Source organism: Suricata suricatta, chromosome 3 (assembly GCF_006229205.1).
Source record: "Suricata suricatta isolate VVHF042 chromosome 3, meerkat_22Aug2017_6uvM2_HiC, whole genome shotgun sequence".
Lineage (NCBI taxonomy): Eukaryota > Metazoa > Chordata > Mammalia > Carnivora > Herpestidae > Suricata > Suricata suricatta.
In genome coordinates, this window is record NC_043702.1 from 78,797,884 (window position 1) to 78,819,567 (window position 21,684).

Genomic DNA, 21,684 nt, shown 5'->3' on the forward strand with positions numbered 1-21,684 from the left:
AGGAAGGATCTCAAAGGTGTGAAATTTGTCCTTTAGAAGCAAGAGATTTTGCTGATGTGGTTGCCTCATATCAGGCAGCCCAACCCTTAGATCTTGCACAGGAGGAACAAGCCTTCCAAGTAGCTGGCTTTGAAAACCAACAGAGACTATGTCCAGAAAGACTATACACCATTACAGGGGGGAAAAAAACCTTGCTCTCAACAGGCTTATGCACAGACTCACTCAACCCAGAAACTAGAGCAAAAGTACTAATTGAAAAGTACATAGACCATAGGTGAAGGATACCTACTTACCAATCTTGGCGAGCCTGCTGGAGAGGCAGGAGGCAGCAAGGCCTCTTCCTAAGGACTGAGATGCCGGTGAAGGTCATTTCTGTTACCTCATTCTGCCATGCTGATCCAGGCACGGAGGGGCACTATTTTGGAATCCCCCTACTAGACTACTAATGCAAAGGCGGCTGTGTGTGCCCTGCTGAGAACTCTCCATAACCTTGTACCTCCACCAGGCCTTGCAGCCAACAGGATACTAACTGTGCCCACCAGCATGCCTGGAGCAGTTACCCTGGGAACCACAGAGTCATCCAGGCCCGGGGCCGGCCCTACCCAGAAGTACACCCACAGCAGTTGTGGCCACACCACAACAGGAGGGTAATTGCTGTCCACACCAGGGACACCCCTGTAGTAGCTGGCTCTGGTGGGCAGGGAGGATTTCACTTCTGGGTCCCATAGGACATCTCATATATAACACTATTCCTATAAGACCGGGAGAGAGAGCTGAAATGCCTAATACATGAAAATAAACATGGGGAGGTAGGCAAAATGAGGATACAGAGGAGTATGTTCAAAAGAACAATACAAAACTTCAGAAAAAGAAATAAACAAATAATCTATCTGATAAAAAGGTCAAAGTAACAGTCATAAACATGCTTACTGAAGTTGTAGAACAATGGATGAATACAGAACTTCCAACAAAGAGATAGAAAATATAAGAAATTATCAGTCAGAGCTGAAGAATACCATAACAGAGCTAAGAAATTTACTAGAGGGAATAAATAGCAGAATAGATAATACAGAAGGATGGATCAGTGATCTGGAAGACAGGGTAATGGAAATTGCCTAAACTGAATGACAAAAAGAAAAAATAATTTAAACCAATAAGTAAAGTTTAAGAAATCCCTGAAACAACATCAAGCACACTAATATTCATATTATATATAGGGGTCTCATTAGTAGAAGGAAGAAATGAAAGCATCAGAAAACTTATTTGAAAAAATTATAGTTGAAGATGTTCATGACCTGGGGAAGGGAACAGACATCCAGGTTTAAGAAGCACGGAGAGTCCCAAATAAGATGAATCTAGAGATCAACACCAAGACACATTATAATTAAAATGTCAAAAATTAAAGACAAAAAGAGAATCCTTTGGGAAAAAAAAACAGAGAAAAGCAATCCCCATAAAACTATCAGCTGAATTTTCAGCAGAAAATTTTCAGGCCAGAAGGGAATGATTCAATATATTCAAAGTGGTGAAAGGAAAAAGCTTCCAAGTAAGGATACTCTACCTGGCTAAGTTATCAACCAGAATTGAAGAGGAAGATAAAGTTTCCCAGACCAGCAAAAGCTAAAGGGGTTAATCACAACTAAACTGGCTTTATAAATACTGTTAAAGCAAGCATCTGGGAGGTTCACTAGGCTAAGCGTCTGACTCTTGATTTCAGCTCAGGTCCCATCTCATGTTGGTGAGTTTGAGCCCTGTGTTGGGCTCTGCACTGACAGCATGGTGACTGGTTGGGATTCTCTGTCTCTTTCTCTCTCTGCTCTGCCCTCCTTCTCTCTCTCTCAAAATAAGTAACTAAACTTAAAAAAAAGACCCATTTAGGGGAAAGTGGCAAAGGACATGACATTTTCATAAGAAAACATATGAAAGAAAAAAAATCCCACTGGTAAAGGCAAACATAGTAAAGGTAGTGGATTGACTTCTTATAAAGCTAGTATGAAGGTTAAAAGATAAAAATAGTAAAGTCAATTATACCTATAATAATTTAAAGATATACAAATAAAAAGATGTAAAACATGACATCAAAAACAAAATGTGGGGAGGAGAGAAACATGTAATGTTTTTAGAATGTTTTCAAATTTAAGCAACAGCCAACTTAATATAGACTGTTATATATATATGCATAGGACATTAAATGTGAACCTCATGGTGACCAAAAACCTAAAATATATATGCAAAAAAATAATGGGAAAGGAATCCAAACGTAAAAGTAAAAAAATCATCAAATCACAAAGGAAGAGAGCAAGAGAAGAAAGGAAGAGAGAAGAACCACAAAAACAACCAGAAAACAATTGACAAAATGGCAATAAGCACACACTTATTAATAATTGATTTAAATGTAAATGGATTAAATGTTTCAATCAAAAGACACAGGGTGGCTAAATAAATTCAAAAACAAAATGTAACAAGATCCATCTATATGCTGCCTATGAGAGACTTACTTCAGATCTAAACACACACACACACACACACACACACACACACGCTGAAATTGAAGGAATATATTCTATGCAAATGGGAAAAAAACCTGGGGTAGTAATACTTATATCAAACAAAGCAGACTTTATAACAAAGATTATAACAAGAGACAAAAAAAGAAATTTACCAAAGGATAAAGGGATCAATTTAACAAGAAGATATATCATTTGTAAATGTTTATTTACCCAATACAGTAGGACCTAAATCTATAAAGCAAATATTAACAGACACAAAGAGAGAAATTGACAGTAGTACTATAAAAGAAGGGGACTTTAACACCCTACTTACATCAATGGATAGATCATCCATGCAGAAAATCAATAAGGAAACATTGGCCTTAAACAAACCACTAGACCTGATGGACTTATTAAATATACACAGAACATTCCATCTCAAGTGCACGTGGAACATCCTTCAGGATACATTGTACTTGACGGCAGAATAAGTCTCAAATAAATCACATCAAGCATCTTTTCCAACCACAAAAATATAAACCTAGAAATCAATCACAAGAAGACAAATGGAAAGAACCACAAATACATGGAGACTAAACAACATGCTACTAAACAAACAATGGTCAGTGAAGAAATCAAAGAAGAAACTGAAAAAATTTTTGAGATATATAAGCACAACATTCTAAAACCTCTGGGATGTAGCAAAAGAAGTGTTAAGAGGGATGTTTATAATGCTTCAGACCTGCTTCAAGATGCAAGAAAAATCTCAAAGAATTTAATCCTACACCTAAATGAAATAGAAAAAAAGAAGAAAGAAAATCCGAAGTTAGTAGAAGGAAGGAAATAATAAACATCAGAATGGAAATAAATGAAATAGAGACTAAAAATAAAAACATAGAGAAGATCAATGAAACTGAGAGCTGGTCCTTTGAAAAGATAAACAAAACTGAAAAACATCTAACTAGACTCATCAAGAAAAAAAAAGAGGATCCAAATGAATAAAGTGACAAATGATAAAGGAGAAAAGACCCCGAATAGCCAAATCAGTTTTGAGAAAGAAGAACAAAGCTGGAGGTAATCACAATCCTGATTTCAAACGAAACTACAAAGTCATAATAATCAAAAGAATATGGTACCAGTACTAGCACAAAAACAGACATACAGATCAATGGGACAGATTAGAAAGACTAGACATAAATGCACAGGTATATGGTCAAGTAATAAACAACAAAGAAGGCAAGAGTGTACAATGGAGAAACGATAATCTCTTCAATAAGCGTTGCTGGGAAAACTAAACAGCTACATGCAAAATAATGAAACTGTACCACTTTCTTATACCATACACAAAAATAAGCTCAAAATAGAAGACTTCAGTGTAAGACCTGAATCTATAAAACAATTACAAGAAACATAAGCAGTAACCTCTTTGACATCTTAGCAATATTTTTTTGGATCAGTTACCTCAGGCAAGGACAACAAAAATAATGAAATGGGACTATATCACACTAAAAGGCTTTTTACACGGTGAAGTAAACCATCAACAAACAAAATGGCAACTTACTGAATGACAGAAGATATTCACAAAAGGTATATCCAATAAGGATTAACATACAAAATATATAAAGAACTCCTACAACTTAGTATCAAAAAACCAAACACTCAGATTTGAAAATGTGCAGATGACCTGACTGGACATTTTTGCAAAGAAGACATACAGATGCCCAACAGGCATATGAAAAAATGCTCACTGGCAGTAACCATCAGGGAAATGCACATCAAAACCACAATGAAATATCCTCTCACACATGTCAGAATGACTGTCATTAAAATGATAAGGAATAACACGTACTGGGAGAAAGAGAACCTATGTGCACCATGGGTAGTAATATAAATTGGAGCAGCAGGTTTGGAAAAATGTATGTATGGAGCTTCCTCAAAAAATTAAAAATAGAAATACCATACAACCCAGCAATTCCACCGCATTGGCCATGCATACCACTTTTAGAGATTTAGAAAAAGAAAATAAAAACACTAATTCAAAAAGACAGATGCACGCCTATGTTCACTGCAGCTTTATTTGCAATAGCCAAAATATGGAAGCACCTTCAATGTTCATAGATAGGTAAATGGACAAAGGAAATCTGGTATACCCACGTATAAACACACACACACACACACGACTATTACTCGGTGATAAAAAAAAAAAAAAGATGAGATTTTGCCATTTCTGACAACAGGGATGAACCTAGAGGGTAGTATCTAAAAATATGTCAGAGAAAGACAAATACTGTATGGCTTTGTTTATATATGGAATCTAAAGAACAAAACAAATGACCAAACCAAACAAAATAGAAACAGACTCATTGATAGAGAAAAGAAACCGGTGGTTCGCAGAGGGAGGGGAGATGAGTGGGAGGATGGGCAAAACAGATCTTCCAGTTATAAAATATGTAAGACATAGGGATGTAATGTACAGCATCGGGAATAGTCAGTGTAACAATTTGTCTGATGATAGACGGTAACAAGACTTATGGAGGCGACCATTTCATAATGTATACAAATGTCAAATCACTATGTTGTACTAATGAAACTAATAGTTAAGAAAACCCCGAAACTTCTTGGCAACGGTTCACTTATTCCATTCAACTTGTTGTACACCAGATACATGTCACCAAAATTTAAAAGAGCAGGCATTTGCATCTTATTTGTGTGGCTTTTGCTTGTGATATGAACAGACATCTCTATCATGACTTTTTCTCTTTTACTATTATATGCAATGAAAAAACTGCACAGAAAAAATAGGGAAATTATTTTTAGTTAATATCAGAATTAAGAAGACTAATAATTGAAAATGTCTATAGATAAAAACATTCAACCTTATGTTAGAAAAGCCAGCTAAAGCACAATGAAGGACAGAATAATATAGTCAAGAAATATCAGGTCTATTTCCAGTATTTTACGTTTTCCTGTGAATGTGGTAATGATGCTTATATGTTTCTTTTAGAAATCTTCATATTTTTCCTTATCCTTGTTATAGAGATAAACAGAATGACACCTTATATAAACACAAGTAATGCATAAAAATTCTCTCTTGTAACCTAAGGCAATTTACATTGCAAAATAGTTCAGAATAAAACACTCAAGTATTTCTAGCACGAAGGTCATTTATTCAAATTTATGTGAGGTGCTGTCAGTGATGGTATTTTGTTTCTCAAAAGAACAGACTCTACCTCCTTAATTTGGGGATTGCAAACTTGGAGGTGACACGGCTAATAATAAGGCTCACCTGACATAAAGCACTCCATTTTGATCCACACGACGCTGCCAACCCACAGGAACTTGTATAGCTGGAAGACCTCCATCTTTGTCCCCTCCGTCACAGTCCTTGCCTCCATTCATTTTCTGTGTCTGCTTGGGACTTTCCAAAGATATCAGCAATAAGATGATATCCTTATATTACAGGGCATGATGGCCTTCAAAAATGGCCAATGCAGCACAGTTTTTCCCAGACTGTACAAAATGCATTGGGAAGCTTCGGCTCAGTTTGGAACCAAGTCCTTGAAATCTGCCATTGTGGAAAAAATCAGTTTCCCATTATAATCTACATTAAATAACCAATATTTAATTCCTAAGGGTGGTCTACATGGGTAAAAATGAGTGCTTCTGACTAAGGAAAATCATATTCACCAATGCTGGTACCTGTCTGAAGTGGGGAAGGGGAGGAGTGTAAAGTTTTTAGTTCAACATTTTGTCTTGAATCTTGATGTCAGCCTAAAATAACCTCTATTGTCTAGAGACCGGTCTCATTTTTACAGTGTGAGTTGGTTAATATTTCCAGGTACTACCCGCCTTTAGAGGCCACATTCTTTAAACTTTCTCTTCATCTTCCAATCTGAATCCAAGATGTTGCAGGTGGGCTCATCTGATGTTTTCATCTCTTCAAAATTCCAATAATGTAGCCTGAAACATATGTAAATGTGTAAACTGTATATTTAATATTGAAAAACTGAGAAGTTGCACACTTTTAAAAATGGAATAAACTGCTAAGTGTACCAAACCACTTCGGTGTTCTCTGCCGTGAAAATCATGTGTCAAATTCGTCTGTTTTCTTCTTCCATCTTGATCCACTTACTCTAGTAAAATCAATTTGTTTGCTCTTCACCACATGTAACTTTCTAATTATTAGAGATAGACCCATAATCATAGCATTACACACACACACACACACACACACAAACTTCCTTCTTACTCCTAGTAAAAATATATCTATCACCTCTGAGGTTCTGATAATTGGAAAGTTGTGTGTTAATCCAATTACATTTTCTCACTCTTTAATTATATATATCCTTAAGATTTGCTTTTCTTTTCTAATCATCTTATTAGCCTGAAGAAGAAAACTTTTTTTAAAGAAAAAAATTAGAAGGAAATCTACAGTACATTTCCAAATAGAAGAGATTTCCCCCCCTGTTCTTGAATGTGAGAGTGAGAGGTGCTTTCAGGCTAAGAATTACAAATTCCTGTCTGTTACGGGGTACTCTCTTAATTCCTTTATTAAGTCACAGGTTCTGTTTAGGGAAGACATACTGGCCTGAAACAAGAGCAATCAGGGCTACGGTGGAAAGCTTGCAAGAGGTCATCTTAATGAGCTGTTAAATAAGAAAAGATGGCAAATAACATTTTTAAAAGATGTAGTACTTACTCCTAATGGAGAATGTGCTGTAACAGTCACTAGCATGACCTCTTGCAGCATACAAGCCTTTCTATAATCAATTTAACATGCAATGTGTGATTATATTGTGGGACTCACAAAACTATACCAAAAGATGAATGAAGATAATAGTCTAGTGATATGTAAGTGGGACTGGTGATAAAAATTTCGAGTGACTGCATCATCCACAGATTTTTAAAAAATGCTGTATCTCAAACGACTTAACTGAAAGTGAAGGTGTATGCTCTGGGAAACTGTATGAAAGGACTTAAGATTCATATGAAAATATTAAAGTTGCTTCAATATTTTTAAATAAAAGGATTTACATTTTAGATGTTAAAATATGTATGCATAACAACCTATGAATGAAACAGTGTAAAAGGACACATAACTGCTTTCACTACATTCCTAAAAACCTATGTATTTAAGTTAGCTCTGGACGGTTTTTTTGGTTCTCTTCACAGGAAAATGCCTCATGCTAAGAGCCGTCATGTATCCAGGCATATGCACTATTTGCAGCCTGGGCTCTGAGACAGATAAAAAGTGTTGTAATGAAACAGATACTCATTTAGCTGAAAGTCACAAGCCATGGGCATGGCTGTGGTAAACCCCATCAGGCAGTGGGAAAAGTAGCAAAAATTTATTGGGGAAAATGTGGGGTATAAGGAAAAGTGCCAGGTAGTAGCATTCCCAATGGTCTCTCAAGCTAACTTACATTGCTGTGGCCACTCCGTTGTCTATGCTTCTCACAGAAATGACTGACCTACTTATCTCCCATCCACTGCACCTTTAACCATGACCTCTGTTGATCATTTATTATTTATTCACGTTTCATTCAACAGTTAGTCAGCAGCTACTATGTACGAGGTTCTATGCTATGTGTTGCAGTACAAAGACGGTGGGGCACTTCTTTGTCCATAGCCCAGTATAACATTTGACGCTAAAGAGCTGTTCACTGAGAAAGAATATAAAGGAAAGAGAGAGGAAGGCTGAGAAAGGATGGAGAGCAAGGAAGGGTCAGTCAGCCCAGTAGAGTTCTCAAGTGCTAGTGAAAGATTGGAAAGAGGCATGAATTTTGTGCCATCTTGGACTCCCAGGTTTGGCAAATAGCTACAGACCCTGATTATTGAGCCTGTATTTTTGAACAGTCCTTTTTCATGCTGATTTTATTACCTTGCTTTTCCTAATGAAATCTCCTTAGTAGTCTGTGATCATTAGATTGAACTGGTTTTCATTCTCCCTACTTTTGCTTTTTAGCTTTCTGATCATTTGATGCCTATTTTCTTTTTTTTCTTTCTTTCCTTTTCTTTCCCCCTTTCTTCTTTTCATTGTTGTTGTTTGTTTGTTTGCCTGCTCTTGCATGTGACTCCAAATTCCCAAAGACTGGCTGGCTCGCTCCATTAAGTAATTTGTGTATCTGCCCGGTAATAACATTGGATTTATTCCTGCCAAATGTCTCTCTCATATTTCAGTAATGAAAAAAAAATGCTTAGACCAGGAGTTCTCAAAGCATCATCCGGGGACAATCATTATTGTCAATAATGCCCAAGAACTTGTCAGAAATACAAATTCACAGGCCTGGCCCCAGACTTAATGAATTAGGAACCCGGGGGCCCCCTCTGTTCTTTAAGAAGCCCTCCAGTCTCCGTTCCCAGGATGTGGCCCTTTTAGATCTCCACACTATGCAAGGAGCCAGCCCTCAGCTTCCTTGGATGGGGGTTGGAGGGAGTCATCCGTTTTTTACTGATACTTCCTCCTTCTAGAAGCAGCTCAATTGCAAGAGCCTTAGGGACTCCTCACAGAGCAGAGGTCCAGTATCTACATAGTTATCATTTATCTATCTCTTAAGTGGCACCTATTTCTCAACATTCATTTTGTGAATTTGGAAAAATTGGAAATGTCTGAAGGTGAACATTAAATTGGAACTGTAATCTCACTGTTGAATAATAACTACTGCAAACCTGAATGTAATTTCTTTTAATCGTTGTTTTTAGAAAGTTTTAAAAGCACACTTTAAAAAAGAAATTATTATAACAATAAACCACCACTCCAAATTCACAATGTAAGCATTTTGTTAGTTTTGCTTATTTTTAAAAATAAAACTGCATTACAGATAGAGTTAAATACTTTCTCCCTCCCCCACCCATCTCTCTTTTTAGTCCTATTTCCTTCCCTTCTGCCTTAAAGGCAACCACTATCATGAATCTGGTCCTCATTCTTATAGGCTTTGTTTTTATATTGTTTATTCCCTATGTATGTATATGTAAACAATAATTGGCATTGTTATATGTGTTTTAAATTTGTATATAAATACTATTACATATATCACTCTGCAACCTGCTTTTTAAAATTCAACACTGAGAGCTATCTCAGTTGAGATACATAGATCTATCTATTGCAGATACATAGATCCAATTTGTTAATTTTTAACATCTGAAAGGTATTCTATCTTCTATCATGATTATAGAACTATTCATTTATTGGTGTATCAATCATATTAATGTTAGGCTGTAGGGTCTGCACATTCTCAACTTTTCAGACACTGCCAAGTTGCTCTACAAAGTTGTTCTGAATCCAAGTTTTTTTTCATGTTGTAAACATGTCTTTTTCCTTTAAGTATTGAATCATGACCACTTTGTACTTTATTTTCATCCTGAGCATTTTACTATGGCATTAAATATTTTTCCAAAATATTATTTTTAATTGCTGGATAGTATTTTTTGGGATATATATATATATATATATATATATATATATATATATATATATAATTGGGATACACATACATATATATATAATTTATTTACTTCCTTTTTTTGAACATAGATTTTCTCCTAGATTTTTGCCACTACAAATAAATCTGAGATAAACATTTCTGTCCATAAATCAATAGCTATTTTGGCAATTTACTGAGAATTATTTGCTAAAGTGGAATTGCATAATTTTAAGACCCTTGATAAATTTCTTAAAATGACAAAAGGGTGGTTTTGGGAAAGCATTTCAGGCCATGGTTCTCAAACTTTTGAAACCCTCTTGTATGTCCTCTTTTGCTAACTGTTAAAATCTCTTTACCCTTAAGATTCTGATAACTTTATTTCCTAAACAGATTCATCATTCAAGATTTAGTCATGCTTTATTTTTATAGTTTATATTCTAAAAACAATGGTTTCTCCTCTTTTCCAAATTTAACATTAAAAACCCTGCATTTCCACAACATTTCCCTTGATCTCCCCTGAAGATTCCATTATGACCCACCTTGTTTATATGGCTTGGTTTAAGCCCAATAGACATAGGTTAAAACAGAAAAGATACTGTGATTTGAAAGGTACCTCCATCTCACCAACACTCAGGAGATGGATCTTACACTTAGGACATAATTCAAGCTTATTTCACAAACAATTCTGGCAGCAACAGTATAAAATTCAAAAAGTAGTGTCAGGGGGCATTATGGGTATGTGATATTCCTAGACCTACCACACTTTACCAACATTTTCATTTTTCTACTTCCTTTAAATATGCAAATTAGTTTGAGAATTGGCTTTAGGTGAATTGAATTCTAGTGGCATGATTTACTTTTTTGCATTGGCTTCTTTTGATCATTCAGAATTCAAATTAGATGTCACCTCCTCCAAGAGACTATACTGTAAACCATAGGTAATCTCTCAGACTTTGTCAATTCACTGATACCTCTCATCATCCGTTTGTTTATTGTTTATTTGTTTATTGGCTTTCTCTTCCCATAGACTGTAAACTTCCTCACAGCAGGGACCAAATCTCTCTAGATCCTTCTGATATTCCTAGTTTCTGGTATAGTGCTTGTCCTGCAGTGGGAGCTTAAATACTTCCTGAAGACTATGCATATTCTAATCAGTCAACATAGTTTTATATTCTGATTTTTGCCATGTAGGCTTATAAAGATTTAGCAACACATGCATCTAAAATGAAAGAGAGGTTTGTTTGTTTTTTTTTAAGTTTTTTATTTATTTGAGAGAGACAGAGACAGTATGAATAGGGGAGGGACAGAGAGAGAGAGAGAGAGAGAGAGAATCCCAAGCAAGCTCTGAGCTGCCAGCACAGAGCCTACTGTGGTTCTCGAACTCACAAAACTGTGAGATCATGACCTGAGCAAAAACCAAGACTTGGACACTTAACCGACTGAGCCACCCAGAGCCCCTGAAAGAGGTTTTTAAAAGAAGCCAACGGAAGCCAATGAGTATAAATGTTGACAAAATATATAAAAGATTTTTTGCTCTAGATTTGTCTCTGATGATCTCATAATCTCTGAGTGATAGTTTCGGTGTAGAAAGTATGATAGGGCTTCTAAGAAAATTAATAAACTGACTTTATTTGTAAAGTGTATCAGTTTTATTTATGAAGTGGTTTATATATACATTTTAATTGGGTTAATAAAGAAGCCATTAAAATAAATGAATCCAACAATATAAACATTAAACATATTTCAGTAGGATGCGAATTAATGCAATAGACCTTTTTTTCTTAATCTGCTTTACTGACATTCTTGTCAACCTAAGAATAAACTCACTACTTTATGCAGTGTTAATTGTAGATTTTAAAATTTATAGTTAAAGCAACATGAAGACTAAATATCAGATTATGACATCATGAAATTAAGTAAGTAGGTATTCCTCATAAGTCTTTCTGAATAACATCAAATGTTACAAATTATTCTCAATAATGTCACATAAGCTTTACTAATGGTAAAAATAATAAATTGATTTTTGAGTCATGTGGTATCATGAGTAAATTCTATTAAAATGTTTATAATGACATCACCATTGACCTTGTGCCCAGTGGGGTTATTTGGATACATAGTAAGATAGAGTGAATACCAGATGAACTACTGATTTTTCAAGGTAAGACTGTGCAAATTAGGAAAAATTCTAATATTTCATAATTATACGTCTAAATCATTTATATTTTATATGTTCTGACTATAAACTTAGCCCTTGAAATGTTTAGAGTGAAATAAGAAGTCTATTCCATTCCAACATTTGCAAGTGAATGTTTCATATTCTTCAATTGAGAACAAGTCTCACATAGAACCTATCTTTACACTTAAATTACAAAACAATATGTACATACCACAACATATATGATTTGAATAAAAAATAAGATCAGCATTAGCATTTTGGCGAGTCAAGTCTGAGTGGCTACAGCATTATTATAATTTGATTGGGTAATAAATGGATGTACTCATAATCTTTCCATCATTATTAGTTAAATTATGCTTGTTAGAGCAACCCTAAGTCACATTTCCCCTTGTCAATTATCTTTCACCCTCATATCAATTATTCAGACAGCTCCTTCAGAGCGTTTAGCCAGCCCTCAAGTCCAACTTTCCCTTCACCTTTCACCTTCTTATTCAAGCTATACATTTTTATTTATGAGCACACTTACCTTGCAGATACATCTTCTTTCATTTGTAAAAAACTTCCCCATAGATTATGCCTATTTTCACTCTGGTTATTACTGCCATTTGGTTCTTATCTTCATTGTGCAGGCACTTCTTCTAAAACATACTTCTCCTATGTAATGCTCTATCGGGTTCTGCAACCCATCAGGCTCTTACTTACTCCAAACTACCCTCAGTGATTTACATTTGTTTACAGTTGTGTCAGGGTACTGTAAGCACATCTTTTCTGCCCTGATCACCGAAGCTCTCTAGTTCCAAATGTCTTTGCCCTTTTAAAGCAGAAGAGTATAAAAGTTCATAACCCATAGCTGAGGGATCATATTCACATAGGAAGGTTACATTTTTCCACCAACTTGGAAGGTATGGGGATAGGCTCCTAAAAGTGAGGCCAATTCTCAGTCAAGGTAACAGTGGTCTATGTTCATTTATGGTTAAGAGAATTATTTATACCTGTCCAGTTTTTGCTACCGACATTAAGCAACTTAGGCATCCTTGCTATAGAGAAGCATTTAGAGAACAAAATGCTGAGTACAGTAGACTGCAATTGGCCTCAAATAGTCTGTAGCTCCTTTTATCAGGAGGTGGGATTTATTACTCCACACTTTGAATCTGAGCTGGCCTTGTGACCTGCTTTGACCAATGGGATGTGATGAAGGTGCTACTATTCAAGTGCTAAGTCTAAAACTTGATAGGCCTTACATCTTCCCCTTTGCTTCCTGGAATGCTGTGGTCTGAGGACCAATCTGAGTCTGCCTGATTGAGAATGAGAATCCACATGGAGAGAGAGAAGTCCAGCTGGTCTAGCCAGTCTGGCTGAGGGCCCAGTCATGTAAGTCAGTCTAGTCAAAACCATATGGAACAGGGATGAGCTGGTCCTGCTGAACCCAACCTAGACTGCCAACCCACAGATTCATGACTGTTTTTCAAATACCCAAAAATTATACTGGAAACAACCCAAAAGTCTACAATAGGGTTTTAAGTAAATTAATTACTGCATTTAGAAGCTATGTAGCTCTACACTTTATTAGCAGGTGATCTTGGGCAAGTTTTAAAATTTCTTTTTTTATAAAAGAGAGATTATAGCCCTATAGAATTGTTCTATGGATTAAAGTTAAAAGCTTAAACCAGTGCCTAGCATGCAGTAAATATCCAAGTTGTTGCTATTTATGCTTAGCTATAAAAATGATGTTATGGAAAATTTAATAACACTGGAAAATATCCATGGTATTGTCAGGTGAAAAAACATACTACAAAGTTGCATGTAGAATTATAAATCTTGGGGTGCCTCTGGGACTCAGTCAGTTAAATGTCCTATTTCAGCTGAGGTCATGATCTCATGGTTCATGGGTTCAAGCCCCATGTTGGGCTCTGGGCTAATAGCTCAGAGCCTGGAGCTTGTTTTGGATTCTATGTCTCCCTCTCTCTATCTCTCCCTTGCTTGTTCTCTCTCTCTCTCTTTCTCTCAAAAATAAATAAACAGGAAAAAAATAATTATAAATCTTCATTTAGAAAGATGCTATTACACATGTAGATTCAAGAATAGAGAAACACTACCCTTTCAGTGGTTGTCTCTGAGTAGCAGGAATATGAATGATTTTTATTTTCTTCATTGTTTTTCTGTATTTTCAAAGTCTTCCAGAATAAAAGTTTATTGGCTTTGCAATTCGGAAAACTATTATTTCCAAAAAACTATACATTATATCCATAGAACAACCAATTAATGTTTCCTAATCCTTAAAAGCACTAGGAATACTTTTTATTGTAAATAGTAACAAGCTTTGTAGCTAGTATTATGCTCTTATTTCTTTTTTATGCTTTTATTTCTGTTTTAACCAAGTAGAAAACAAGATACAAACTACTGCATTACCCTGGATGTTCTAACTACTAGAAACAAAAATTAAGACCTTCCCTGTGATTGGTTCTAAAATGCTCCAGAGTGTCACCCTTACTTTTTCTGCTTGGAATATGCCTCTCATCCCTACATTCTTGTTCTTCATCAAACCAACTTCTGTTTATCTCAGTTCAAATGTTATTTCTCAGACAGGCCTTCCCTGGTTTCTCCAGTCATTAGGTTTTCCAAGTAACCTTGTAATTTCCAAGTTCCCCTTGTACTTCTTCCTTATAATATCCAGTAATTCACATCACTACACATAACTGAGTCTTGTTTTCACCCATGCCATTCTACCTGACTGCAAGGAAAGAGTAAATTGAGACAGTTAACTTCAAGTTAAAGTCTCCCTTTGTGCCTTTAAAAATATTTGAGGAAGTAGAAATTGAGGGTCTATATACATATGCAGAAAATGCTTACTCTGCATTTTAAAAACTTTTTTAAAAGCCAAAAAGTGCACAATTACCAGCTCTTAAATACATATTCTGTAAAAAAGAATTAGAGAAGTGTTTTAAGTATAGTAATAGATTACACCAGAACATCTATAAACTAAGTGATAAAGTCACTATACTGCTGAGGGAAAAATTATTTATGACTTATTTCTGTATATTAGCCACCAGCAGAATTTGCTATTTTTGCTTTCAGTATAGTGAAGTTTCTCATAGAGGATATTTAAAAAAATACTTGTTTACATTTACATAGTCTATTTTAGACTAAGAGAATTTGAGAAGCAACTTTCGCATCTTATCTGTACATTACTGGTATTTTGGCTACTCAAGGAAGAGCTCAATATACATACAGGTCAAATCCTTTTTGAGAAGTGATGTACATCAATATTGGTTTTTCCCCAAACTGTACTACTAATAAAACAATTACAAACTATGCTCATTTGGGGTTGTATAACATATTTAAACAACTAATATCTGTATACTCTTCTACTTACGAACGTTTAGTACTCTTGAATTCACCTGACAGTGGATGCCAGGTACCTACTTGGAGTAACCAGTTCTGCAGAGGTAATGGTGCCCTCTAGTAACCTTGAAAATCAGTTCACTCAAGGTAGAAATAGGAAGACTTGTCAGCCATTGTAGAAATCTATCTAAAGACACTGTCTCTAAATATGTATAAGTATCTAGGAACACGTAGGTCCAATCAACATCTCCAATAAATGTAATTAATTAATTAAATGTAAAAGATAAATATAGTCTAAGTAATTATTCCATAAGGGCTCTCAAAAAGCATGAGGAGGAATATCGTCTGTACATGGATTCTAAAAAGGAGTCTGAGATATACGATCTCTAAGTCCCATGAAATAAATGATCTTTTACTGTGTTTACGTAGCTCACATATCAGGAACAAAATGAATAAGTAGTAATACCTGCAGATGTTCAGTGGTGTCATATGAAATGTGTCTCAAGGAGACTCCCATTTAACATTTTACTGCTCACTGGAATGCTGAGGCAGGCAAAGAAACTATAGCAGCCAAAGAAAACTTATGCACACAGTGCTCAGGTTGGAGAGGAAGGGAGTTCCAGTATCATAAAACCAAGCATAGAGTATCTTAGAGAACATGCTGAAGAAAAGCAAAACCTATAGAAAATAACAGCTCTAATTTAACAAATAGTTAAGCGAAATAAAAGACCAAGTTACAAACAGAAGGACCCTGGGCCAAATCCTATCTGCAGAAGTGTTTGGCATGTACACAGTTTGAGAATAATAATGAATTAGTTGACAATACTTAAATGATTTCACATGAAAATTTGCATTTTCTGCTTTACCTGAGAGACTGGATAATGTGGTAACACTAGGTCAACATTCCTGCCTTGCAACAATTATCTGGAACGGAGCAGTGGCTGCTCCTTCAGAAAGGACTTGGTTCTCTGGTTCAGTGCAGTGGCTTCCTGCTTCATTCCCACCAGCCTGGCCTCTGTAGGCACTTGGGTTTCCAATCTCTGGAATAGAAAGGACCTTGAGATAAGGCTTGAAGGGCTCGCTAGAGTCCTTGACAAGGAGTACAATATATTTATTTATAATGACCACTTAACCTGCACTTCATAGTTTCTTCACAAGGGTGGAGGATGGACTCTCAGGGGATCTCAGACATTATTAGTTAGTGAAGGAGTCCTAGTAAGTCAGCTAAAACCAAGAGCAAACAGTGAATTTTCTTACTAAAATTGAGTTGACCCTAAAACTGTGGTGAGTTTTTAGTTAGAGGAGGTAGAGGCTACACAGAATTCTCACCCAACTTCAGTCTTCTATCTTCTATTATTTCTTAGCCCCATCATCAGTAATACCACAAATTCGCATTATCTCAAGAACTCAGCGTGGGATCAAAGAATTATGGAACCAAATTGTACATTACCATTACTGAATTGTAGATGCTGTTTCCCCTCCACCTTCACTTTTAATATTGTTTCCTTTCAGCAAATAAGGGAAAAATTATTTGTAAGGACTTTCAAAAGTGTACTTAAGACCTTGTTACCATTTATCTTATTTTCTTCAAGACATGAAGGAGAGAGACGCTGATAAGGTTCTTTCTCAGTCAGGACAAAATAATCCTTTGCACAGTATAAACCCATTTGTTCTGTTTCCATAGCTAATGAACAATCTTCTGATTATTTATTGTAAATACAGATGATCTGTATCAAACCCTAGAGGCCCATCACCCTTGAGAGCAATGGAAAATACATGTTTTCCCTTTCTTTCTTCTTTTTTTTTCTTAAAGTAATCTCTATGCCCAATGCAGGGCTTGAACTCATTACTCTGAGATCAAGAGTCTCATGTCTATTGACTGAACCAGTCAGATGCTCCTCAATATTTATTTTCTTTTAATTGGAAGAGTAGGAACCATATCCTGGACCAGAATTACTCTACAGGGGGCTTTTACATCTTTAGGTATTTCCTGATAGCCAGCCAACTTGTTCTTTTCTCTTTTTGGTTTAAGGCCAAAGCAGAACAAGGGGATGTGCAGAAGAGGGTGTATACAGCATGTTTGAGCACTGCTATTTCTCAGAAAGCAGCCAGGAGAGACAAAGGAGCAATGAAGGGATGTGGAACCAAAATTAAATAACTATGTGTCTATAATCTTGATATATCAGAGGTACTAAAACCATTAGATTCAGTGTTTTAAGCATTTACTAGCCATCCACTACATGTAAAGCACAGTAATGGATACCAAGAAACTGGACATAAAGAGAATAACAAGCCCCATCTTAAGAAGCTATTGCCTGGGTGGTGGAGGGTGGGGAGCTGTGCAATCAGGCAAACAGGTAATTAAAATACTGAATGACACTGGCTACAATAAGGCTAAATATGTAGTGCTAAAGGAGTACAAAGAAAGAGCTGGCCTAATTTTCAGGGATGAGAGAAAGGGGGGTGCTGGATACATTTAAGGATGCATTAAAGTTAGGCCAAAAAAGGTTAGTAGGAAACCTGAAATTTCACCTAATCCATGCAAATGATATTAGTTTCAAAAGATTAATATTAAAGATTTTACTCTTCGGTATGGCAATAAAAATTCCAATATTGTACTTATTTTTAGCTGGTAAACAAGCATAAAGGTCTCATTTTGTCAGACCTTTTAACCTTGAGATGGGCTAAGGGATGAAGCATTAATGAATATTTTCCACAGAAAGATCTGGATGTCTGCCTCATGCCTGAAATAGAAAGTGGTGACCTGATATCCAGATAAGCAAATATTGTTTTCTAGAAAAAATACTATCAAAGGATGATGATTCACTTTAATAAGAAAATGTTATTAGATGTGAATGCATTGGAAGCAGAAGCTAAAAGGAGCAAGATATGGATGAGGGAGTCTTAGTCTATAGATAAAGTAGTTCAAATCTGTTTGGAAGTATATCCATTAAAAAAAGAAGTTCTTAAGTGATGAAAATAATATGGTTATTGTTTTAAAGCTATTTTAGACAAATGTATAAATAATATTAGCTGACTTCCTACCATCTCCTGGGAATAGCACTGAGCATTTTATACGTACATATATTAACTCATTTAATACTTGTCACTGCCCTATAAATAAATACTATTATTTTTTCTTTTCTAGAGTTAAGGAAATGAAGACAAGAAAAATTAAACAATTTTACCTTCTCTTTTCCTCTCTGATAATTTATATCCCCCTTTCTTATTTTATTGTTTTTCTCCTTAGTGTTTATCACAAACATACTGTTTACTTTACTATTTACCCTATATTTCCTCTGACAAGAACATAACCTTTGTGAAAACATGGACATATTAGTCATCATAACAGACAAAATTCTCTACAATTTTTTGCTTTAGGTTCAATAGTTCCTTGAAGGCTGGCTGGATCACAACTTTTTCATTTCTCATAGCACAAAGTACAGAACCATACACCAGTCCAAAAATATTTATTGAGTGAATGATGAGCATAATCAGTAAGCAAATACTTAGCCCCTGTTAAGCTCAGCACTGCAAGTGTCACTGTAAGATAGGGAAAGACAAAACACCAGCAGTGTTCTTGGAGAACTAACACCTAGGAACAGAAATAGGTGCAAGCATGAGGCCTACCTAGAGTGTTCCTCACCTGCCGTGTACCTAGGGAAGTCCTCACATTTCATTACTTCTGTTCTTCAGTTACCTAATGATGTATAAAAGCACTTATCCACCACTCCTCCCAAGACACCCTAGTTAGTCTGTGGCATTAACCTTTTGTGGGAATGCCAGACCTGTTCACAACTCTATGCCTATGCATGTGTTGTTACGTAGACATAGGAAGATTTCCTTCCACATTCTTAAAGCAATCTTGTTCTCTTTAAATTCTACAGTCAACTCCTCCATGAAGCCCTCTCTAGCCTCCTTCTCAAGTTACTTTGTTCATTCATCTCTCATTCTACAATGCTGCTCACACATATGTAACGGCACTTAATACACTCTGTTTTATGTACACACATTCCTTGTTTCATATACCTTGTGTTTGTGGTTGCCAAACACATTACCAGGTACATGGTATGCAATCAATATGCTGTGAGTTGAATTGTTTGTTTTTCTCACCTTTCAAAATGCTAGAGAACTTTTTAACTCACTTAAAATATAATCATAAAATAGAAAAGTTCTTGTTAAAACCACTCTGTGATATACAAAGGTGGCTAACTGCAGATGTGTATTCAACCAAAATCAAATGGAGGCTGAATAGAATCTACTTTTCTTATTCTGTTAGTACAATTTCTAAATTCTGGGGCTGTAAGTGCCTAGAAGAGTGCCTGGCACAAGAGAATTACTTGTTGAGTAAATGAATGAGTGCTTGTATGCAAACACAATGCCATGGCATAAACTAAATGTACTGTAGAAATTCAGAGATTAGGTAACAAATAATAGAAAGAACTGTGAGGTAAGAGTTAGGAAGTTTGGAATCTTAAAATTTCCAGCTGTATAACTTTAATAAGACAATTAACCTGAGCTTTAATTTTTTAATTTGTAAAATAATTGACTGTTCTAGATCAGTATTTTTCAAATTATTTTTGGTGTAGATTTCTTTTGTCTAAGGAAATCTAAATGGAGTCTCCATTACATATTATATTATATATGTATAATCTCCATTGCTTACTGCTAATAATTCATTTTATAAGACCAAATTATAATATTACTTATTAAAACCCATCAACAAAACTAAGGGACTATTTTGACTAAAAAAGTATGAAATCAAGAGATATGGGTGACAGTTGCAATTTTAAATCATCTTCAGAAAAGCCATTTCTGTACTTTGTTCTGGCTTTATAATGTTGATATAATTCTAATTACCACAGAAAAGTTACTGCCAAAGGCAATTTTTAAAAAAATAGTGAATTTGGCTTCGGCAACATTAAGGTCTCTGCAATTAAAATGGTGGAGAAGCTTGAAGAAAGAGTAAAGAGAATCCTCTTTCCAAAATTGAAAGACTATACCTAATCATTACTCATGTTTCTGGCCATTAATGTAAAGTACAGGCAAGAAATATTTAAAACTAAAATTAAGCAAGAAAGCTTTCTTTAGTACACAACTATCATATTAATTTGTCATTGCAAAACAGTCAAGGAATGATAAGGTTACCTGGTGGGAAGATACCCCTATGTCGTGTTTGCATTTATTCACTGAAGCATACATATGTTGCAGCAGTGCTTTCGTTTGTATAACTTGATTTGGATAAAAGATAGTGAACTCAAGTTTTTAAAAAGCCCAGCTAACAAAGCTGTCATCATCAAGACAGTATGGTATTGGCAGAAAAACAGACACATAGGCCAATGGAATAGAATAGAGAATGCAGAACTGGGCTTACAAATGTATGGCCAATTAATTTTTGACAAAGCAGGAAAGAGTATCCAATGGAAAAAAGACTGCCTCTTTAGCAGGTGGTGCTGGGAGAAATGGGCAGCAACATGCAGAAGAATGAAACTAGACCACTTTCTTATACCATACACAAAACTAAACTCACAATGGCTGAAGGTCCTGAACGTGAGACAGGAAACCATAAAAACCCTCGAGGAGAAAGTAGGAAACACCCTCCTTGACCTCAACTGCAGCAATTTCCTACTCAACACATCCCCAAAGGCAAGGGAAATGAAAGCAAAAATGAACTATTGGGACCTTATCAAGATAAAAAGCTTCTGCAAGGCAAAGGAAACAATCAAGAAAACTAATAGGCAACCGATGGAATGGGAAAAGATAGTTGTAAATGACATATCAGATAAAGGGCTAATATCCAAAATCTACAAGGAACTCACCAAACTCCACACCCAAAAAATAAATAACCCAAGGAAGAAATGGGCAGGAGACATAAACAGACACTTCTCCAAAGAGGACATCCAGATGGCCTACAGGCACATGAAACGATGCTCAACATCACTCATCATCAGGGAAATACAAATCAAAACCACACTGAGATACCACCTCATGCCAGTCAGAGTGGCTAAAATGAACAAATCAAGAGACTAAAGATGCTGGCAAGGGTGTAGAGAGATGGGCACTCTCCTACACTGTTGGTGGGAATGTAAACTGGTGTAGCCGCTCTGGAAAATTGTGTGGAGGTTCCTCAAAAAACTATCAGTAGAACTCCCCTATAACCCAGCAATAGCACTGCTAGGGATTTATCCCAGGGTTACAGAAGTGCTGATACATAGGGGCACATGTACCCCAATGTTCATAGCAGCACTGTCAA

At 35.8% G+C, this 21,684-nt stretch overlaps 1 protein-coding gene across 3 annotated transcripts in view; it reads right to left on the minus strand.

Annotated features, from left to right (window-relative positions):
• MBD5 (methyl-CpG binding domain protein 5) overlaps positions 1-21,684 on the minus strand; it is a 221,772-nt gene that overhangs the window by 51,360 nt on the left and 148,728 nt on the right. For 2 of the 3 annotated variants that reach the window (XM_029934621.1, XM_029934619.1), the window contains exons 4-5: positions 16,298-16,471; positions 5,776-6,449 (exon numbers count right to left, since the gene is read on the minus strand). In XM_029934621.1, the coding sequence (XP_029790481.1) occupies positions 5,776-5,888 (113 nt within the window). In that variant the 5' untranslated portion in view covers positions 5,889-6,449; positions 16,298-16,471. The remainder of the gene's footprint in view (positions 1-5,775; positions 6,450-16,297; positions 16,472-21,684) is intronic. The other variant, XM_029934620.1, reaches the window with a different exon arrangement.